General features: G+C 64.8%; 1 protein-coding gene across 5 annotated transcripts in view; it reads left to right on the top strand.

The window, feature by feature from the left end:
• Ano1 (anoctamin 1) overlaps positions 1 to 18,952 on the top strand; it is a 143,570-nt gene that overhangs the window by 64,403 nt on the left and 60,215 nt on the right. For all 5 annotated transcript variants that reach the window (XM_046444943.2, XM_046444942.2, XM_046444941.2 and 2 more), the window contains exons 2-3: positions 2,218 to 2,390; positions 9,812 to 10,141. In XM_046444943.2, the coding sequence (XP_046300899.1) occupies positions 2,218 to 2,390; positions 9,812 to 10,141 (503 nt within the window). The remainder of the gene's footprint in view (positions 1 to 2,217; positions 2,391 to 9,811; positions 10,142 to 18,952) is intronic.

Genomic DNA, 18,952 nt, shown 5'->3' with positions numbered 1-18,952 from the left:
AATAGATATTGCACACTCACACGCACACACTCGTTTGGGTTTGCAGTGTGGGGACAGAACCCAGGCCTCACACACGCTAGACAAGCAATGACCACGGCGTGTCACCCCCAGCTCTGACCAATTGTATTTTTATTCTTTTTTCAAAAATGACTCCTCATAGATTTCTGAGTTTTTTTCACCTGAACATAAGAGAACAACAGTACAGTAGAGTTACACGATATTGGTTGTTCCCCAACCAGGGGAGGAGGACGCAGTTACATAATCCTCTGTGTGTGTGTGTGTGTGTGTGTGAGAGAGAGAGAGAGAGAGAGAGAGAGAGAGAGATTCTCCCTTGCCCTGAAAACTCGAACTGCACAGGCCAGTCTCCCTGGCGTGGCCAGGGCCACAGAGGACTGCTTCCCATAGGATCTGGCCAGCTCGGGGCACTCTCCAAACCTGTTGTCCTGCTGTCCAAGATGCAGACAAAGGGCCCTTCAGGGCCATGCAGCACCTTGGCCTGGCCAGCCTGAGGACCAAGAGGCCTTCTTGCACCTCTCCAAGGGCAAGGAATTCACAAACTGGGCCTGAACCAGAGCCTCAGAGACAGGAGCAGGCAGTTGGTGACGTGGTGACAGCTGTAGCAGCACCCGCCACGGAAAGCAGGCTGCGGGGCTGCAGTTCTACAGCTGGTGCTCATGTCGGGGGAAGGAAGCTCCTGCAAGGCCACGGGGCTGGAAAGTGCCAGAACGGGAGCCAGACCCCACCCATCGCCCACCCCCACCCCATCCACCTAGATTCTACCCTGGGAACCTTGGCCCAAGCACTCAAGGCCTTGAAAGGCAACTTTACAATCACTTCTGTGGGCCACACACATTCCTTTGTGGCCACTCGACAAGCACTTGTTGGCCGTGAGCTGTAGGAGCCTGGGGAGTCCCCATGCAGGGCAAGATGGAGTCAGGAAGTACTGCAGGCCCGGGGCAGGTGGCTTCTCTGGGTAGTGAGACGGTGAGGCCTGACCGCTGTGGGGGGGGACGACAGCCCATGGGAGGCCATATCTGAGCACACCAAGCCAGTGTGGGTCCTGGGCTCCGCTGGAGCCTGGCTGCTGTGGGTGGGTCTGCTCCTCCCTGTGCAGGGAGGGAGGCTGGGACACCTGCAGGGCCTGCTGGGTCCCGGGTGAGAGAGGCCCAAGCCACGGTCTCTTCCTCAGGGAGGCAGTAGAACCCCACGCAAGCAAGAAGCAGCCTGCAGCAGCCCTGGCAGCCCCAGAGGGTCAGGGTCCCCTCCCTGGCCTGCGCCGTCCAAGTCCCCCTCTGCCATGGGGGCGGCACTCTGCCTTAGCAGACTGGGTTTGATGAGAAGGTGACACTTTCAAGCTGTGGAAGGGACTGCATGAGCCTGGTCTCAGAATACTAAGAGCTCTATCAGGGGTCCCAGGTACTGCCGGGGACAGGGGGCAGGGGTCCCAGGTACTGCAGGAGACAGGGGACAGGGGGCAGGGGTCCCAGGTACTGCCGGGGACAGGGGGCAGGGGTACTGCAGGGGACAGGGGTCCCAGGTACTGCAGGGGACAGGGGGCAGGGGTTCTGCAGGGGACAGGGGACAGGGGTCCCAGGTACCACTGGGGCAGAGAGGATGGTGTGTGGGGAGGTGAAAGCCACAGCCGGCAGGCCTTTGCCAGGGGTGGAGAGCAAGGGGCAGGAGGTGTTCCTGGCTTCAGTGTCAGAACTGTCCCCCGGCCCAGCGTTTGCAGCTGGCCCGCGCAGGGACTTGCATTTAAGGTAGGGCTACAGAAGTTTCCCGCTGGTCTGAAAACCCTTTCCACCCTCAAAAAAAGAAAAAAGAAAATCCAAAGGGGCACTTGCCCCGGATAAAAATAAAACTTGGAGGGGCCCGCAGGAATGGAATACCTTCTTCCTGTGTTTAAATTTCTACGGAAAATCTGACCCGCGTGGCCGCCGCCCCTGCCCTGAGCGGGCGGAGTGCGCTTATATCTTTAAGGAAAGGAGTCAGGCGGGCGTCCAAGTTCCCGACCAGGCGCGGGCGGCCTCGGCACCAGCAGCCAGGTGGCGGCGCGGTCGGCCCGGGGGAGGGTCGGGCGCGCCCCGCACGGTGCGCGGCCCGGGCGGGCGGGCGAGGGCGGCGGGCGGAGCGGGAGGCGGCCACGTCCCCTGCGGCCGGAGCGCGGGAAGGCCGGCCCCCTGCGAGCGCCGCGAACGCTGCCGTCTCCGCTTGCAGAGGCCGCCGGGGCCGTGGATGGGGAGGGCGCGCCGCCCGGCGGTCCCAGCGAACAGGCGGCCACGATGAGGGTCAACGAGAAGTACTCGACGCTCCCGGCCGAGGACCGCAGCGTCCACATCATCAACATCTGCGCCATCGAGGACATCGGCTACCTGCCGTCCGAGGGCACGGTGAGTGCGGGCGGCCGCGACCGGGCGGGGCGGGCCGCGCACCTGCGCCGCGCTCCCAGGGCGGCGGCCGGCGGCGGCGGGGCCTTGCGTGGCTCCCGGGCGCCCTCTCGGTGCCGCGCGGGGGGCGCCCACCTGCGCACGTGCGCCGGCCGGAAAGCGCCGCGGCCCGGCCCAGTGCGCCCGTGAGGGGCGCGGCGCCCACCCCCGAAACCCAGCGCCCGGGGGCCGCGTCCCCGCTCCCGGAGCGCATGGCCCTGGGCAGGTGCTGGGACCCTCCCCTCCAGGCCTGGGCCAGGGTGCCGTTGGGGGCAGCGGGGGTGGCGTTAGGGGACAAGGGCGGAGGTCGGGTTGGCAGCCTCCAGGCCCCACCGGCGGCCCCACCTGCCAGGACGCGTCCTGCCCAGGGCGCTGAGCCCCGCACGGGAACTCTCAATGCCCACGGCAGCCGGCGGGCACGAAATTGTTTTCTGTGAGCCGGTCCCAGCGGAGGCAAGAGGCCGGGCGCTGGCGAGAAGCAGGTCACGTGTTTGGGGACCCCTTTGCCTAGCTCCTCTCTAGCCCCATTATACTCCCCAGGGTTGGACCCAGCAGTTCACAGGGATCCCCTGGGGGCAGAATTCGCCCAAAAGGAGTTTGACTTAAAGGACAAAGTTGGCCAGGAGAGGGCTGTGACCGCCGGGGTGGGGGCGGGGGCACTCGCGGCTGCTCGCTGGGACTTAAGAGCAGAATCCCCCTCCCCTCCCACCCTCTGCAGCCCCCTTCAAGGCTCCTCCCAGACTTTGCCCAGGACCTAGCCGCTGCCGGAGATGGGGGTTGTCCTGGCCTGTCCCTCTAGCCCGGGGGCTGGAGAGCTTGGGGAGGGCCCTGTGCGAGGTGCAGGGCGGGGCATGCGCAATGCCAGGAGTCGCAGTCTTCCCTGGAAGGCCACACCTGGGCTTTGGTCAGACCTGGCACTGTGCGAGACCCAACCCTGGGCACCAGGTGAGGGAGGAATGGGGGCTCCTCCTGACCTGGGCTTGCAGACAGCAGCAGGGAGCGCCCAGCCCGGGAGTGCTGGTGGAGAGCTGCTCCCGTGGTCACCAGGCTCGCCTTAGAAGCTGGGGTCAGCCTTTGAACAGAGCTGCGCGGGCTGCACAGGCCCCTGGGCACCACAGAGAGTGAGATGGGGTGGGGGGGTTAGCCCTTCCGGAGCCTGAGGAGTACAGATGGAATGTTACCCATTTCCCAGGACGGTGACAAAGGACAATTCTGTAGTGCTGGGCCAGCGCTGTGTCTTGGCTTGTTTAACTCACAACAAATGTGTGGGGTAGGTGCTGTTACCATACCAGGACACTGAGGTCCAGAGGGGCCGATGACCTACTCACTCACCAGGTGGGCGGGCAGCTAGGGAGGGCCTCAGAGACAGGCAGGTGGCACAGGAGGGCTGGCTGGGCGCGGACATCCTGGTGGGGACTCCAGGCAGCCCGTGCAGGATGATGAACAGACCAAGGTGTTGGGAGTGTGGACCCACACGGCTTGATGGGGACTTGGTGTGGCTGAGAAGTGGAGCCTGGGGGAGTGGCCCCTGGCGCTGGCGGTTCAGCTCAGGGACCTGTTGCTTATCCACACCCAGCCAACATCTGTCTCCTGGACCAGGTGAGGTTCCCCACGTCCATGGAGGGGCCGCTCAGCCCTGTGCTCAGGATTCACAGTCCAGAAACACGAGGGTGGGCTCGGGCCAGGCCAGCGAGCCTTTCTTGCACTTATTGTCTTCACTGGGCTTGGAGGACTGTGGACGGGCAGCAGCTCTGGGGCCAGGGACTTGTTGGTGCAGGGCAGGCGGGATGATAGGAAAAGCCTCCGGGGTGCCCAGCACAGCTCCGTCTAGCCAGTGCCGCTCAGTCGCTACCCAGAGCTGCTCAGCAAAGGGGGCTCTGTACATGCACCCATCAGTGGGCGTGGGCTGCATTCCCACGGTTCCTGTCCTGTCCCCCATGTGCATCCCAAATGTGCCCACGTGGGCCACAGAATAAGTCCCTCCCCTCCAGGCTGAGGTTTCCCAGACACTGTGTCTGCCTTCCTCCCCAAGTTCAAGGGTGGAAAGCCCGCTGTCTACACAGAGGCAGGAGTAAGAAGGAATAGCCCTAAGCCCGAGGCAGGTGGAAGCAGCGATGTCATTAAGTGTGCTTTACATTAATCCTTGAATGTCTTCACCTTCCAACTGATGGCCACCAGCAGCCTGAGATCGTGTGCTCCAGTGAGCCAGACACCCGGAGACACCTGCCTCCCAGGTATCTGCCCACCTGCTGAGATGAGAGCACTTACTGCTTCTCTGCCGCCGGGGGTGGCCTGATACCAAGTGTGCCCAGAGGTGTAAGTCCCTACACAGTGCTGATGACCTCATCTACACAACTTCCTTGAAATCAAAGTGGAGTTGAAATCCACGTTCCACTCCAGGCTGAAATTCCAAGACCCTCAAAACCAAAAGCCCGACTGCGGGTCTCTGGTTTCGTTGCTCTCGTTTTCCAAGACGGAGAACGCAGTGGACTCCCTCAGAATGGCCGTCCTTTCCCAGCTGCGTGAGCTCAGCTCCGGGGCCCCGCGGCAGGGAGAGTTGAACGTGAGGACTCTGCGGGGTCGAGCTGCAGAGCGGGCTCCCTGGTCCCACCGTCTGGGCCGTCTGGGCGTGGCCGGGGTGGGCTAGGTGGGCCAGCCGCGGACCACCCTTTCTGCCTGTTGGTGCTGCCTGGGACAGGGCTGTCAGGATGTGCCTGCTGTGAGGGGACCTTTGTCCTCTGACATTCTCCCCTGGGACCTGGCGGAGCTCTTCTCCTCCTCCGCTGTTTTCCTGTCTTTTCTGGGGAGCTCTGTTCTCAGGAGCACTGCCCGCCCCCAAGTACCCAGCACTGACCTTGGGATGTCCTCAGGCCCCACAAGCCTCCTGGGACCTGGTCAGGAGACGTTTTTAGCCCATCCCGCAGATCAGAACTGAGGCTCCTGGTGGGGGGCGTCCTGTTTAGGCCCCGCCGGCCGGGTGTCAGCGCCGCAGCCTGGCATCCGCTGGCCACAGCCAGTAAACGGGTCCCAGACCCAGCGCCTGCAGTTGGTCAGGCTCCCTGCATCCTGCATTCCACAACCTCGTCTTCAGTCCCAACCGTGAGGAAGTCCCCAAGAGGTGTCCCAAGGGCACCTGCCTGTTCCTAGGGGCAGGGACCAGAGGTTCGGAGCCTCTCCCAAGCTTAGACCCCTGTTCCTCTCACTGCAGTCTATCTCTGCCTCCTTGTCCTGGCCTCCACACGGCGCTGGGCATCTTCCCTGGACCTGCCTGTGCCTGGCTCCCCGGCTCCCCGAGCCAGCCTAGAGTTGCCCCAGGGGCTGTCCACTAACCCTCACTGAAGTAGGCTTTTTCCTGTTTCATAAAACTAAAGACCTAAACAGACAAAGCAACCTACCCAGGACCACATAGCAAATCAAGGACGAGGTCCAGCCCCGGGGTTCCCCAACAGGGCTTACTCACTGCTCCACCTTTCACCTGTGGTCCACTCTGACCATGAGATTATTTTCTCCTGTCCCCCCCTGGTTCGTTATTTGGGCATGTGACTCAGTTCCCAGTGAGACCAAACTTCTGTTGAGGGTTCACTCGCTGCAGGACCTATTGTAAATTCTAAAATGAAAAGTAAGACATGGAATCCTCCCAACACCCCTTGGGGGGGGGGTCCTATCAAATGTGGGAGGTCTTAGGAATGTGGAAGCACAAAGAGGTTGAGCCCCGTGTCTGGGGCAGCACAGCTCGTGACAAAGCTGGTCTTTGAGCACGGGCAGGGTGATGTCATCCTTGGTCAGGCCTCTGGCTCCCTCTCCCTCCCCAGGCTGGGAAGTTCCCCGAGACGGTCAGGCCCCTGCGGTGGGCAGCGTGCTCCTCCCTGAGGCCCCCGTGGACAGGCGGTGTTGTCTATACTGAGCCAGGGGTCCTGGCGGCTCCTGGGACTGTCCCTGCTCTGCCTCGGTGGCTGTCTGCTCTTCCCCCTTTCCCTGAGGGCTGCTTGCTGACTAGTTCAGTGTCCGCCACCACCTCTGCTGACCAGGAGCGTCCCCTGGGCCCCGTAGGCACCGAGCTGATTGGTAGCTGGGTTCTGGGTGCAGGTGTGTCAGGGCAGGCTCAGGGGCCTCTGTGGGTCGAGAACGTGCAGCTGGTGGTTCCGAGGTAGCCCCGGCACAGGAGGCCTGCATTGGTCCTCCCTGGGTCCCGGACACAGGAGGCCCCACAGGGGCCCTAGCTCAGGGCTGAGAGGGAGGGGGCACGAGGCGGGTACACGTGGGGCCAGCACAGGGCCTGGGAAGGGTGGGAAGAAGGAGAGGTGGGCGGGGGGACAGGAAGCGCAGGCCAGACCCCAGCCGAGCCCCGGGGGCCGCAGCGGGTGCCCTCAGCGTCCACACTGCCCTCTTGTCCCGCTGGGTGCGCCCCTTCCCATGCACCGTGCCCACATCTTGCAGGGCCTGGCATCGGGGTGGCCTGGTGCCCACTGCACAGGGAGGAGGGGACAGCGCCTCCCCGGCCGGCTCGGTGACTGTGCCCCGACCTTCATGACATGTTGAGAAGGCGCCTCTGCCCTCGGCCTTGGATGGAGCAGGTGACAGGGATGGCCCCCAGGCACTGTCCCGGCACGTTTTGGACCTGCTCCTGCTGAGCTCGGCAGGGTGGCCAGGCGGTCATCAGCTCAGCTGTCCCTCCTGGCCGGGGAGGCAGCTTGGGCTACCCTCCCCGTCCTGCAGAGCCAGACCTGGGGCTCAGAGGGACCTGGCGCCTCACCCAGGCCTCGGAGCTGGAGAGGAACCAAGTCCAGCCTTGGACTCGGGCTGGGCCTGGGCCTGGGCCTGCCCAGAGGGACCCGCAGCCCAGGGTTGCCTCAGCCTCCCTGGCCTGCACCTGCCTGCTGTGGGTCCTGCGCCCGCTTAGCCACTGGCCTTCTGGCCCCAGAGCAGCAGGGGCCGGAGGTGACCCCTCTCTTACCAGCAGAGCTGGGCACTGGCTGGCCAGTGGGGCTTCAGCACCTGGGGCCACTAGGAGGGCAGCCGGGCTGACTGCATTTCCTGCGTGAGCCTCGGTTCCCTGCCGGTCAGCAGGACCTGATCATGGTGCCCTCCGGGTGGCTTGAGGGGACTGGGTGGGATGGCAGGCCCATGCTGGGCGGTGCCCCCGAAACCTGGTCCATCAAGGGCTGGAATGCCCGGTGGGGACGGTTTTGAGGCTGAGCTCAGTCCTCCCCTGCTCATCCCCTTGGGGCCTCTTCGCCTGCTGGCCTGGGCCTCGGTCCCCAGCATGAACTCCAGTGCCCCTTGCTGGTGGCAGGTGTGAGGCACTGTGGTCTCCCAGGTGCACAGTCCGTCCCTGGGCTGGGGCTGCATCTCCTGTCTTCACCCCCCCAAAGCCACCTGCCCACACAGGTGTGGTCCTGGCCATGAGCACCTGGGAGGGTCCCCCACAGGAGCAGGGTGGAGACCCACTGGGGGCAGCCTGGAGGGGTCCCATGCTGTTGCTGGGTCCTCTGAAGGTGACCGGGGCGGGCTGGACTCAGTTACGTAGCAGACGTGACGGACAGTTCCAGCCTCCTGCTGGCTTCAGTTGCTGGTGAGGCCCGGCCTCCCCTGGAGGCAGCACCTGGACCAGGGAAACTGAGATGCTGGGGGCCCGGGGCCACCTGCCCCAAGGAGGCAGGAGGCACGAGAGCCCTGCCATCAATCCTACCGAAGGCTGGGCAGACCGGGCCTCCGCCTGCCCAAGACCCCTTCTCCGTGCCCTGCAGCCCAGCAGACAAGGTCCTCGGGCCCAGTCTGTCCTCCCTCTCCCTGTTGCCCCACCCGTGCCAGTGTGCCAGGTTCTGGAGACTGTGCGGACCCCTGTGCCCTGGGCCTGCCGCCCTCCGGCTGCAGCCAGGTCCCCCAGCCCTTCACCCGGCCAAGAGCTGTTCAGCGTTGTGCACGGCTGGGAGCCATTCCAGGGTCCAGGGGCCTGTACCTGAGGACTCCCCTTATTCCCAGGGAGGCTTCCTAGGTGCTGTGTGGCCAGTCTCAGGGCCAGGGCCAGGGCCGCCTGCTAGGCCGTGGCAGAGGCTGAGCTCTGTGAGGAGGCAGCGGGGGGCCTTCCCAGCCTCCTGCCTGGAGCAGCGGGGACCTGGGATGGGATGGGGGACACCTCAGGGTGGGACGGGGGGCAGAGGTGGCTGGGGGCTGTGGTGGGGAGCATGGCAGCCTGGAGGGATGGGGTACAGTGGGTCCCAGAGGGGGAAGCAGAGCCTGCAGGCTCACCGTGGACGAGGGTCTGCTCGCTTCTCCAGCTGCTCTGTGCCCTGGGGAAGGGATGGCTGAGTCCCATAATAACTTAGGGGCACTCCAGGGCTCTGGGTCAGGGCAGGCTTCCTGAGGAGGAGTCCAGCTGAGTGGGGGCACGGGCAGCACCCCCTGCTGGCCACTGTGCTGGGAGGCCTGCCTGCAGCCCTGCGTGCCCTCACCCCGTGGTCCTGACAGCCCAGACGGCGCGCAGCTGGCTTGTGCTGGGACAGCCAGCAGAACCCGAGGGGCCCCGGGCGTCACAGTCCTGAGACCGCTGGCTCTCAACCCGCCTGGCGCTTCCTCCTCGCTCTGCCCGACGCCCTCAGGCCTTCAGACCAGGCTCTGCAGCCCTGATGCCCCTTGCTTCTCCCGGGAGGGCAGCCTCTGGGCTGGGCATGGGTGGGGGACTCGACGCCCCAGGAGCAGCAGAGACCCAGCGCCTTCCTCTCCCTCTGGGTGCAGTGCTGAGTGTGCTCCTCGGGGTCCCCTGCGGTGCCCCAGACGAGCCGCTGCCCGCCGCAGGCCTGTCCTCTCGGCCCCTCCTGCCGCCTGCTCTGCCGTCTGTCTGGGGGAAGCCTCCGCGGAGCCGGCCAGCACCTCCCGTTGACGTGACGGCGCGGTGTCGGGGGTCAGAGGCTGAGATGGCGCCTGCAGTTACCTGAGGGCTGCTGCCCTGCCTGACCTCGCTGGCCTGTGCCGGGTCCTTCCTAGAAGGTGGCCCTCTGCAGCTTTTTCCGTCTAGCTGTGGTGTCCCCAGGGACCAGAGGGCAGGGTGTGGCTGGCAGCCAAGGGGCCTTCTAGAATGTCACCCCGCCCCTGTCCTGGTGTGGCAGCCCCAGGACAGAACCTGGCTCTCAGCAGGGGTCTTCTCTGTGTCCAAGGGGGTGGGCCCCGAATCCCTTAGGTCGAGTCACACGGCTGGCAGCGCGGAACGCCCCGTGGGGCTGCTCTGAGCTGTCATTTTGGAAATGACGAGGAGACGCTGTCCGGGTTGGGGACAGACACTGGCCCTTCCTGACCCTTTCCCGCCTGGGGTGGTGGGGGCCGTGTGCGGGTGGCCCCCGAGGGCCCGGCTCGGCCAGCCAGGTGACGGCCGCCTCCTCCCCCCGCAGCTGCTGAACTCGCTGTCCGTGGACCCCGACGCCGGCTGCAGGTTCGGGCAGTACTTCCTGGACGGCCGGCGCAAGGTGGACTACATCCTGGTGTACCACCACAAGAGGCCCGCGGGCGCCAGGGGCCTGGCCCGGAGGGCCCCGGCCAGCGACACGGCGCTGGGCGCTCGCCGCGGGAAGCAGGACCACCCGCTGCCCGGCAAGGGGGCCCCGGTGGACGCGGCGCCCGAGCCCCCCGTGGACTACCAGGAGGACGACAAGCGGTTCCGCAGGGACGAGTACGAGGGCCACCTGCTGGAGGCCGGCCTGGAGCTGGAGCGCGACGAGGACGTAAGGACCCTCCTGGACGGGGCGTGGGCGGGGCTCTCCTGGCCCTGGGCCAGGGCCAGATGACAGTGCCACCGTCGTCCCCCGGGAGGGGAAGGAAGAGTGTCTGTCAGCGCTGGGGAGCCCCGGGCCACCGGCCTCTGCTCTGCGCCTGCGCTGGCCGCACAGCCGGGACCCGCGGGGGCCAACATTTCCTGTGTCCGTCGCTGCCCAGGGAAGGTTGTCCAGTCAGAGGGACAGAGGATGAAGCTGTCCTCGTGGTTATCCTGGGTGACCTTGACCCTTCTCTGGGCCTCGGTTTCTGAGGTTGTCAACTGAGGAGACAGGTCTGGGGCCCTGCTCTGAGATCCATGATCGGGTAACACTGTGCCCTGGATACCCCCCACCCTGGCACAGCCAGGCCTGGCTGCTGTGGCTGCTGCAGATGCAGCCACGTGCAGAGGGTGGCCTGGCAAGTGCTGCCTGCCATGGTGATTACTGTGCGCTCCTCGGCTGATGTCTTAACCTCTCTGTGCCTCCCTGTGTCCGGGTGCCCTTGATGACATGAGCCGGGGAAGGGAAGCCCCTGGCCGGCTGAGCTGTCACCGTGCAGATTAATCAGAAACGAGCAGAAGTCTCAAGCCCAGGCTAAGGGTGGGCGAAGGAGTCCGCAGGCTAACGTGGGGAGCGGCTGAGGCAGCGTGGGTGTTGAAAACAAGGTTGGCTTGGGGTTAAGTGTCCTCAGCAGGAACTGCATGTCCTCGAGTGACTAGTGCTTTTGGTTTGGTGACAGAAAGCCTTCAGAGCATTTCCACCCAGGGCTGTCCACCGGGGACCCCCGTGGTAGGCCAGGGAGCCTGCCGGACACTGGGTCTCGCTGGGTCCGCTCCTCCCCGGGCCCGGCTGCCTGCAGGTGTGTGCGGGGTCCTCTCCAGGAGGCGTCCAGGTGTGTGAGGGCCTTGAGCCGTTTGCCCGGCTCCGGCCGGATGTGAGCTAATGAAATTCAGGGAGTTCCTCCTGATGCCGAGGACTGTGGCCAGCACAGGTGAGCGCTGGTCCCCGGGTCTCTCCTGGAGAAGAGCCTGGGCTCCCCCTGGCCCTCCTCATTGTTCTGCCCGCCGCCCTGCGGCCTTGGGAACAATGCCACCACTATGCAGAGTTTATTTCACATGTCACTTTATAGCAGGAACAAATTAGCTCCCTCTCAGGCAGCGAGGGGGCCCTGGAGGTGGGCCGAGGGGGGAGAGCCGACTCCACACTGTCCTCCCGGGGGCCTTCCTCTCTCTGTCATTCTTCCCTGAGGACAACTTTGCCTCTCCAGCTTGACAGTGGCCTCTGAGGTCTGGTACTGCACACCGACCTGGCAGAGCCCCGACCTCTGCCTGTCCTTGGTGAACTGCAAGGCCTCAGTGTCCACCGCTGTCACCGGAAAGGGCAGTGGCCTTCACAGCGCTGGGTCGCTATGGGTGGCCCTGCAAGGTGCTCAGTGCACAGTTGGCCCCGGGGGTGGGGGGGTGCTGGCCGGGCTGAAAACAGGGTCCTTTCCATGTCCCACTAAAATTCGTGTGAAGATGTCTACTTTTTAGTGTATTTATGTTGTCTCTTCTGCATGTGAAATAAAAAGCAGTCAGAAGGACATTGGTCACTGACACCAACAGAAACTTTAGTCCTGCAGTAAATGACCCTGGAATTTCATGGGTGCTGTGGCCCTGGAGCTGGACAAGGCTTTCCCATCGGCCCCTTAGGAGTGGAATTGGGATTGGGCAGGGGCAAGACCAAGTGTTTGAGGCGGCTGAAGGGAGTTGGTCCCCCCTCCCAGCGGTCATCTGTGCCCTCGAGGGCCGCTGGGACCAGAGCCTCCTGGGAGGTGAGTGGCCCCGAGGCCCGCAGCCTGCTATCCCAGAAGCTGGTCTGTGAGAAGGCCGGGTGGACATGGGCCCTGCCCGCGGCCTGCGGCGTCAGCAGAGAGGGCTAAGGGGGTCCGCTTCCGGGTAGAGTGGCCACCTCTGATGAACCACCCCCGGCTGTGCTCAGAGGACAGGAGCCAGGACTTGGAACTGAGAGTGGCTCCAGGAGAGCCCCGTCTCCCCATCAGGACCCGGGGCCTCTGTGCACTTCCGTAGAGAAACCCACAGGGTGGGCCAGGTTCCCAACCCCCGACGACCCCAGGCTCAGACCCCGGGCTGGAGTCCTCGACCCTAGCTGCTGGCATTCAGCATTTGGCAGCACCCCTGGACTCTGCATGGCCAGCTGACACTCCCAGGCTGGGAGAGCCAAAAGTGTCCCCAGACGTTGCCAAGTGTCCCTGGGGGCCAGAATCCCGCCCCCACCAGTGGAAGGAACCTGGCTTCGAAGGCTGGACCTTCAGGCAAGGAGAAAGAAGACCCAGAGGGGCCAGACGGGTGGCCTGGCTCAGTGGCCTGGGGGAGGGGGTGTCTCCAGGTGCAGGAGCAGCCTGGCCTGGCTCTCTATGGGGTGCCTGTGTGTGACCAGGTGTGGCCCTGGATACAGCGGGCTGAGAGGTCACAGGGACAGGGCTCGCCTTCTCGCTGAGGCTGGCCTGAGGCAGGGGTGTCTTGGGGGCCCCCACGACTCAGCATGTGATTCTTCCAGAAGGTGATCTGGCTGAGGGGACAGTGGGGGTGGCTCTCAGGGACCACATAACAGCTGAGTCGTCTCTTGCGGCGACAGAACAGCGCAGGCCTCCCCCCCAGCTCTGGGGTTCTGTAGTCTAAAGTCCAGGCGTCGGGGACCCCCGGGCTGCAGGGAGCCCTTCCCACCGTGCCAGCTCCTGGTGGCCTCGCAGTCCTCCGCTGGTGGCCCATCTCTCCTGTCCCTGCCTGGTCTTCACAGGGCCTCCCTCGGCTGGCTCTCCTCATTCTCTTCAGGGCCACACTAGTCCAGTGTGACTTTATCTGACCTTGGCCACATCCGCAAAGACCCTGGTTCCAATTAAGGGCACGGTCACAGGTGCCAGGGTCAGGGTATCTATGGGGGGATACCGTGCAACCCCCCACCAGCTGAGCACCGCGCTGGAGTGGCCCTGGGGGGCGTGGCTGGGGTGGCCCAGGCACAGAGGTGGCAGCCAGCCTGGGGGAGGCGTGGCCCCAGCAGGGCAGGGGAGACGGGTGGCCTGGGGCAGCAGGTGGCTTCCCTGCAGGGCCAGAGCATGCACCAGAGGCCCTGGGGCCTGTCCCAGTGCCGGCTCTGACCAGGCCCCCACGTCCTCCAAGGCCCCCGCGCTGTTCAGTTCTCCACGGAGACGCCGCTGCTCCTGTGAGCCAAGAGCCCGCTGAGGGCTGGTGGCGAGTCCCAGACAGAAGTCCCAGATGCCTTGAAGAGGGAGGGGCCTTGGGTGGGCAGGAAAGGGCTGGCCACTCGTACCTGCAGGGTGGCTCTTAAAGGAGAGGTGGGGGACCTCTGGGACAGCGGAGGAAATGGCAGGGGGCCAGGAGGCCCGACTGAGGGGGCCTCCCGCCCCCTCCCCTGCCCTCCCCCACTCTGCCTCCCCTCCCCCTCCCCCAATCCCCTTTCCTCCCCCTCCCCCCTCTGACTCTCCCTCCCCCACCTCCCTGCAGGGTCAGCTTACGGGGTTCCCATTAGAGGACAGCAGGAGTTGGTGGCCACCATGTTCCCTTGCAGTGAAAATCCATTACACTTGTGAAGTCCAGCCTCAAAGCCTTGGACATGAAGAATGTCCAGGGTCATTGCAGAGCAGGCCACTGGCTGAAATCCCAGCAGCGTGGCGGGTGGCCGGGGCCCAACTGCCCTGACGCTGGACTTGACCTGGCTTTGGTGGATTCTGTTGAGGACATGGACCCTCCGAGTCTTTTGCTCTGGGGGCTGTCGGGCCCCTGTGCCCGCTGGCCTGCTGCCATCTCTGGGCCGGCTTCCCTGGGGCTGGTGGGCTAGCCGGCTGTCGGTCACTGGGGGCATCTGCTCCCCATCTTTGAGATGCTGCCCCTGAAAAGCTAGTGGCTGTGGCTCTGTGGGAGGAAGGGGGCGGCTGTCACCCCAAGCTGTGGGACATCACCCCAAGCTGCAGGAGATCACAGCCCCGGGCTGGGGAGGCGGGTTCAGGTCCAAGGCAGCTGCTCCCCGAGTTAAGAGGCACCCTCTCTGGGCCTCAGAATCCCCATTTGTAATGAGGAGCCGAGCGGCAAGTCCCCTGGACTGGAGGCCAGGGTAAGGGGCTGGCGTGGGCCTGGGGCTGGCCGCAGGGCCGTAGCTACCTGCCTGCCTCCCGCAAGGCTAAGGGCCTCTCTTCTCCACTCCCAGGGCGCAGGCAAGAGCAGCAGCCGGGCCCTGCTTCCTACCAGATGGGTCAGACTCAAGCCTGAGGGGGTCCCCCTGCTCAGGGGCTCCCACCCAACCTCCTCCAGGGGACCGGGGAGGACAGAGACAGGATGCCCTGGTCACGGGAAAGGGAGGGGCCCTTGCTACTTACAGCAGGTTTAGAGGCAGGTCTGGGCTCGGTGGGCTGGCCCTGGGGCCGGGTCGCTCCTCACAGCCCTGGACACGGAGGAGGCGGGGCTGGGGTCCTTGACAGCCAGTGGCAGGTCTCTCTGGCTTCTGAGGACAGAGAAAAGGGCTTGGGGGTCTGGAAGCTAGCTGCCCAGGCCCATGGCTGCCCAGCCTGGAGCAAGGGGCCAGGCCAGGATGCCACCTGGACTGGGGTGCGGGGGACAGAGCTCCTGGTCCAGGGCTGGCCCAGAAGGCTGGCTCCTGACCCCTGGCCTCGGCTCCTCAACGGCCCTGCCCAGCCGCCCTGCGCAGCCCCCTGTGGGAAGAGCAGGCGTCTCAGGGCCTCTCCTGGTCCCCGTGGTGTCTCTGCCAACCCCGTCACCGCGGGCTTTGTCTCCCGAGTCTTCTGCTAGGGCCAGAGCTGTGCGTGACGCCCCTGGTGGCTCCTTTGGTGACTTGGTGCCGTGGAAACGTTTCTGTGGCAGCGGATTCTGGACTTTTCTTTTTCAGCTGTATCTTCAAAGTCCCCGGTGGATGGTGTCCGGGGGGCTGCAGTGGTGTTGGGGGACCTTTGCCATCTGGCCGCAGCCCTGAGAGCCTGTGGTGTCCATGCCCCGCGGGAGGCGGCAGCCCTTAGGTCAGGAATTCCGTGGCCGCTGTGCGGGAGGCGAGCTGGCCGGGAGCGCCTGCACCAGGGACGGGGGCGCCTGCAGCCCCAGGAGGCTCCGGTCCTCCTCAGGCTCCCCATTTATGCCTGGGAGTTCAGCTTGGTTCCTCTCCAAGCCGCGCTGTCGTCTGTCACTTCCCGTCCTTCAGCGTCTCTTCTCCTCGAGGTCGGGGGAGCTGACCTGGGGCCTGACTCCCCAGGCACAGGTGCAGTATGGGTGGGGCTCCCGGCCCCGCCCCAGGCTGGGTCCCATGCTCCTCTGCTGCTCACCCACCTGTGGAACCCTGCAGGGCTCCCAGGCCTGGGATGAAGGTGCCCTGCCCAGAGGGTGGCCCCAGGGCTGTGGCTGAAGGCTCGTGCCCTCTCGGTGGCTCTCCCCCTCCCCTTCTGCCCCTGTCTTCTCTCTCTGTTCAGGACAAACGAGAGTGAGGGGCCTGAGTTTGGGAGGGTCAGGCGGATGGTCGCCTTGCCGGTTCCACAGGGTGGACAGACCGCCACTGTCTAGCTCAAGAGCCACACCAGGCCTGCCTCCTGCTCAGCCCCTGGGGTTGCGGGAGGACGCTGTTCCTTTGTGGGGCACCTGACAGTGACCTCCAGGGCCCACCTGTGGGGAGGTCTCCTGACCCCCGCCCCCGTGGTTGGGCTCTGCCCAGGTGACCACGTCAGTAGCTGCCCCAGGAGGACTCGGTGCTGGGTGCTCCTTCACATTGTCACCTGTGAGCCCTGCCATTCTCCTGGTTCTTGGGCACCTTGGAGGCCATGGTACTTGGTTGCTCTTCTCATCTGCACCTTGTCCTGTTCCCCCGGGGGCTGACCCGGCCTCCCCGCCCACAGCGAAGGCCTTTGATTGACAGGTCTGTCTTGCAGCGCCAGCTGTGGTCTGGCGGGCCTGGGCCAGAGCCAGGTCGAGGGCTGAGGATGAAGGTGTCACAGCCTGTCCCTGCGTGGAGACCAGCAACGCACCTGGTCCACCCCTGAGACCACGTCCACTGGTCTCCGCAGCCCTGAGACCTGAGACTGGACACGGGGTCAAAAGGGGTTAGAAGGAGTCCTTCTCCCTGAGGGAAGTGACACAGGACCCGGTGGTTCTGTCCCAAGCCTTGCCAGGTCTCCCTGTGCAGCGTGGACATGGCCAGTCGTGACTGAGACGGGGAATGTCCAGTTAGCGGGGGCTCTGCCTCATGTAGGCCCGAGCCCCGTGTTGAGGGCATCCCTGGCTGTAGGCCGTGCCGTGCCCTCAGGGACCATGAGTGGAGGGCAGGAGGAGCCTAACTGGAGCTCCTGTGTGACACCCCCTGCGGGCCCTCCCAGCCCCTGGACCTCGGTACCAGCGGGGGCTGGGGGAGGGGGAGGGCTGAGAGCCGGGGCGGCCAGCTGGGGCCCAGAGGGCGCTCTGTAAAGTTGGCCCCCTGCCCTCTCCCCTTGCTCAGCAAACACCAGACACCGCCCTCCAGCCCAGGGCACAGCCTGCCCCGGTCACATCTCACCCAAGGCCGGTGCCCGCAGAAGGGCAGGCAGATGCCAGGCCAGCCAGCCGTGGGAGCCCTCCACTGGCCCCCTGATGGACGTGCAGGCCCACAGGCGGCAGGAGGGCTGGGGGAGGGGCGCCTTGGCGTCCCTGGCCACCACAAGTCTCCCACAGGGACCTCTGCGTTTTTGTTTGTGATCTTCTGAGGGAGGGCACTGGGACCCAGACGGCTCTGGGGAGCTCAGAGCTCGTGTGCGTTGGGCTCGGGATGCAAGTGTCCACTCTGCTCTGCTCAGCCTGCCCACGCCTCCCACCTCCTGTGGCTGGGGACTCGGGGGTCCTGGTGCTGTCCCGCACAGAGCCTCTCCCCCGACCCCAGGCCTGACTCTCCGCACTGGTGGATCTGTGGCCTCAAACACTCCCACGCCAGGGCCAAGCCAGACAGAAGCTGCCCCCCTGGGGTCTTGGGCTGGGGATGGAGGGGCCCGGCTGTCCCTGGGTCTTCCTGCCGTGGGGGGCTGTGCCATGCTGGGTACGCGCTTCAAAACGTGTTTTTTCCTGACTCAGTCCCAGGACCCCTCTCCCAAGTCTCACCAGATGTTTCCCTGGAGGGACCCCCCTCAACAGGCAGGGAGCACGCTCTCCTGGGGGGAGGGGTGGCAGCAGACGCTGGCCTGGTCACCTCCACAGACACCTCGGTGGACTCTGAGGGCAGAATTTGGGTCTCCGCCTGCGGTGAGCAGTGCACAGAAATCCATCTGGGTTTGTAACAGAAGACAGACTCTGCCACATGTGGCTGGGGACGGCCCTCTCCCCTGACTCAGGGGTGTCCCATGATGTCAGCCTATGAGTCACCAGTACCGGGAGACCCTTTGTGGCTGGGCTGGGGAAATGCTTTGAACTTCTCAGCAGGGCAGGCGTGGTCTCAGCTGCCTTGTGGTCAGGGAGAGGCTGTCCTGAGCTCAGCCTGCTCCCGCCAGTCAGGCCACTGCGTTGGGACTGCTATGGGCACCAGAGGCCCCTTGCTCTGTCAGTTGGGTTTTTTATTGCTCCGTTTACAGATGAGGAAATGGGCACAGAGAGGTTAAGTCACTTGCCAGAGACCACACAGGGGCAGAGCAGGAATCGAACCAGGGCAGCTGGAGGACTGAGGCCTCTACCCCTGAGGGCCCTGGGAGGCCTCCTCCCAGCCCATGCCAAGAACCACGCATGGTTCCCAGAGGGCGTCCAGGCCCGTGCCTGCTACCTTCCAGCCCTGGGCTCCGGGCTCCCCAGGAGTGCCCCACCCTGCCCACCTCTGAGCCAGGCCATCCGCCCTGCACCTGGAGTGCCCTGGTCCTTCCGTGCCCTTGAAGCAGCTCAGGCCCCGCCCAGGCCTGTGCTTCTGCACACTGGCCCTGACCATTCAGGCAGGCTCCTGCACAAGTCTCCACAGGGCCTGGAGCTGCCAGGCCCCTGGGGGTGGGCGGAGGGGCTCGTACGTCCTCGGGGCGCACGCAGATGTGCCCTCGTTTGGAAGAAAGGTCTTGCAGAGGGAAGTAGAGAGGCGTTTCTGGAAGCCTTAGGCCCACCCCAAGCCCAGTAGGAGAGAGACCCTAAACCCAGTGGAGGGAGGAACACAGGGGGCACAGAGTCACAGAGGGCAGACGGCCAGGAGATGGCAGAGGCCAGGGTTGGAGTGGCATGGTCACTAGCCAGGGAACATCTGGAGGCCCCAAAGCTGGGGAGGCAGGAAGCACGTGCCCCGGAGCCTTGGACAGGGCTTAGCTCTGCACACACCTTAAGTTTGGATTGTGGCCTCGGGACTGGAGTTGTGTCTCTGTTGCTCGGAGCCCCTTGGCTCGGTCACAGCAGTCCCAGGACACTAATGCAACATGCTGGCCTGCTCGTACCTCTGTGCCTCAGTTTCCCTTCTGCACCGTGAGCACAGCCACAGGCCTACCTCACCCGCCATGACGCATGCAAGGCGGGGCTGGCCGCAGGCACCTGGTGGACATCCATGGCCGCTTACTGCCCGTCCTTCTTCTCTTTCATGCACCCCATACATGGGTGGGGTACCTACTGTGGGTGGCCAGCTCCTATGGGCAGAGCAGGCCACGTCCAGGTGCACCAAGGCCTGTGCTGGGGCAGGTGGGGGAGACCACGGGGTGTGACAGTGAGTCTCATCACCAACACTAATGCCTGCTGGTGGGCGGTCAGCAGAAGAAGGACGAGAGAAGCAAAGGAAGGACCTGGT

The sequence above is a fragment of the Marmota monax genome, unplaced genomic scaffold, assembly GCF_021218885.2.
Source record: "Marmota monax isolate L192 unplaced genomic scaffold, Marmota_monax_Labrador192_F-V1.1 WCK01_AAM20220418_F8-fsc00038, whole genome shotgun sequence".
In the NCBI taxonomy this organism is placed as follows: Eukaryota; Metazoa; Chordata; class Mammalia; order Rodentia; family Sciuridae; genus Marmota; species Marmota monax.
The sequence above is the reverse complement of the archived record's forward strand: the minus strand, read 5'-3'. Positions and strand labels throughout refer to the sequence as shown.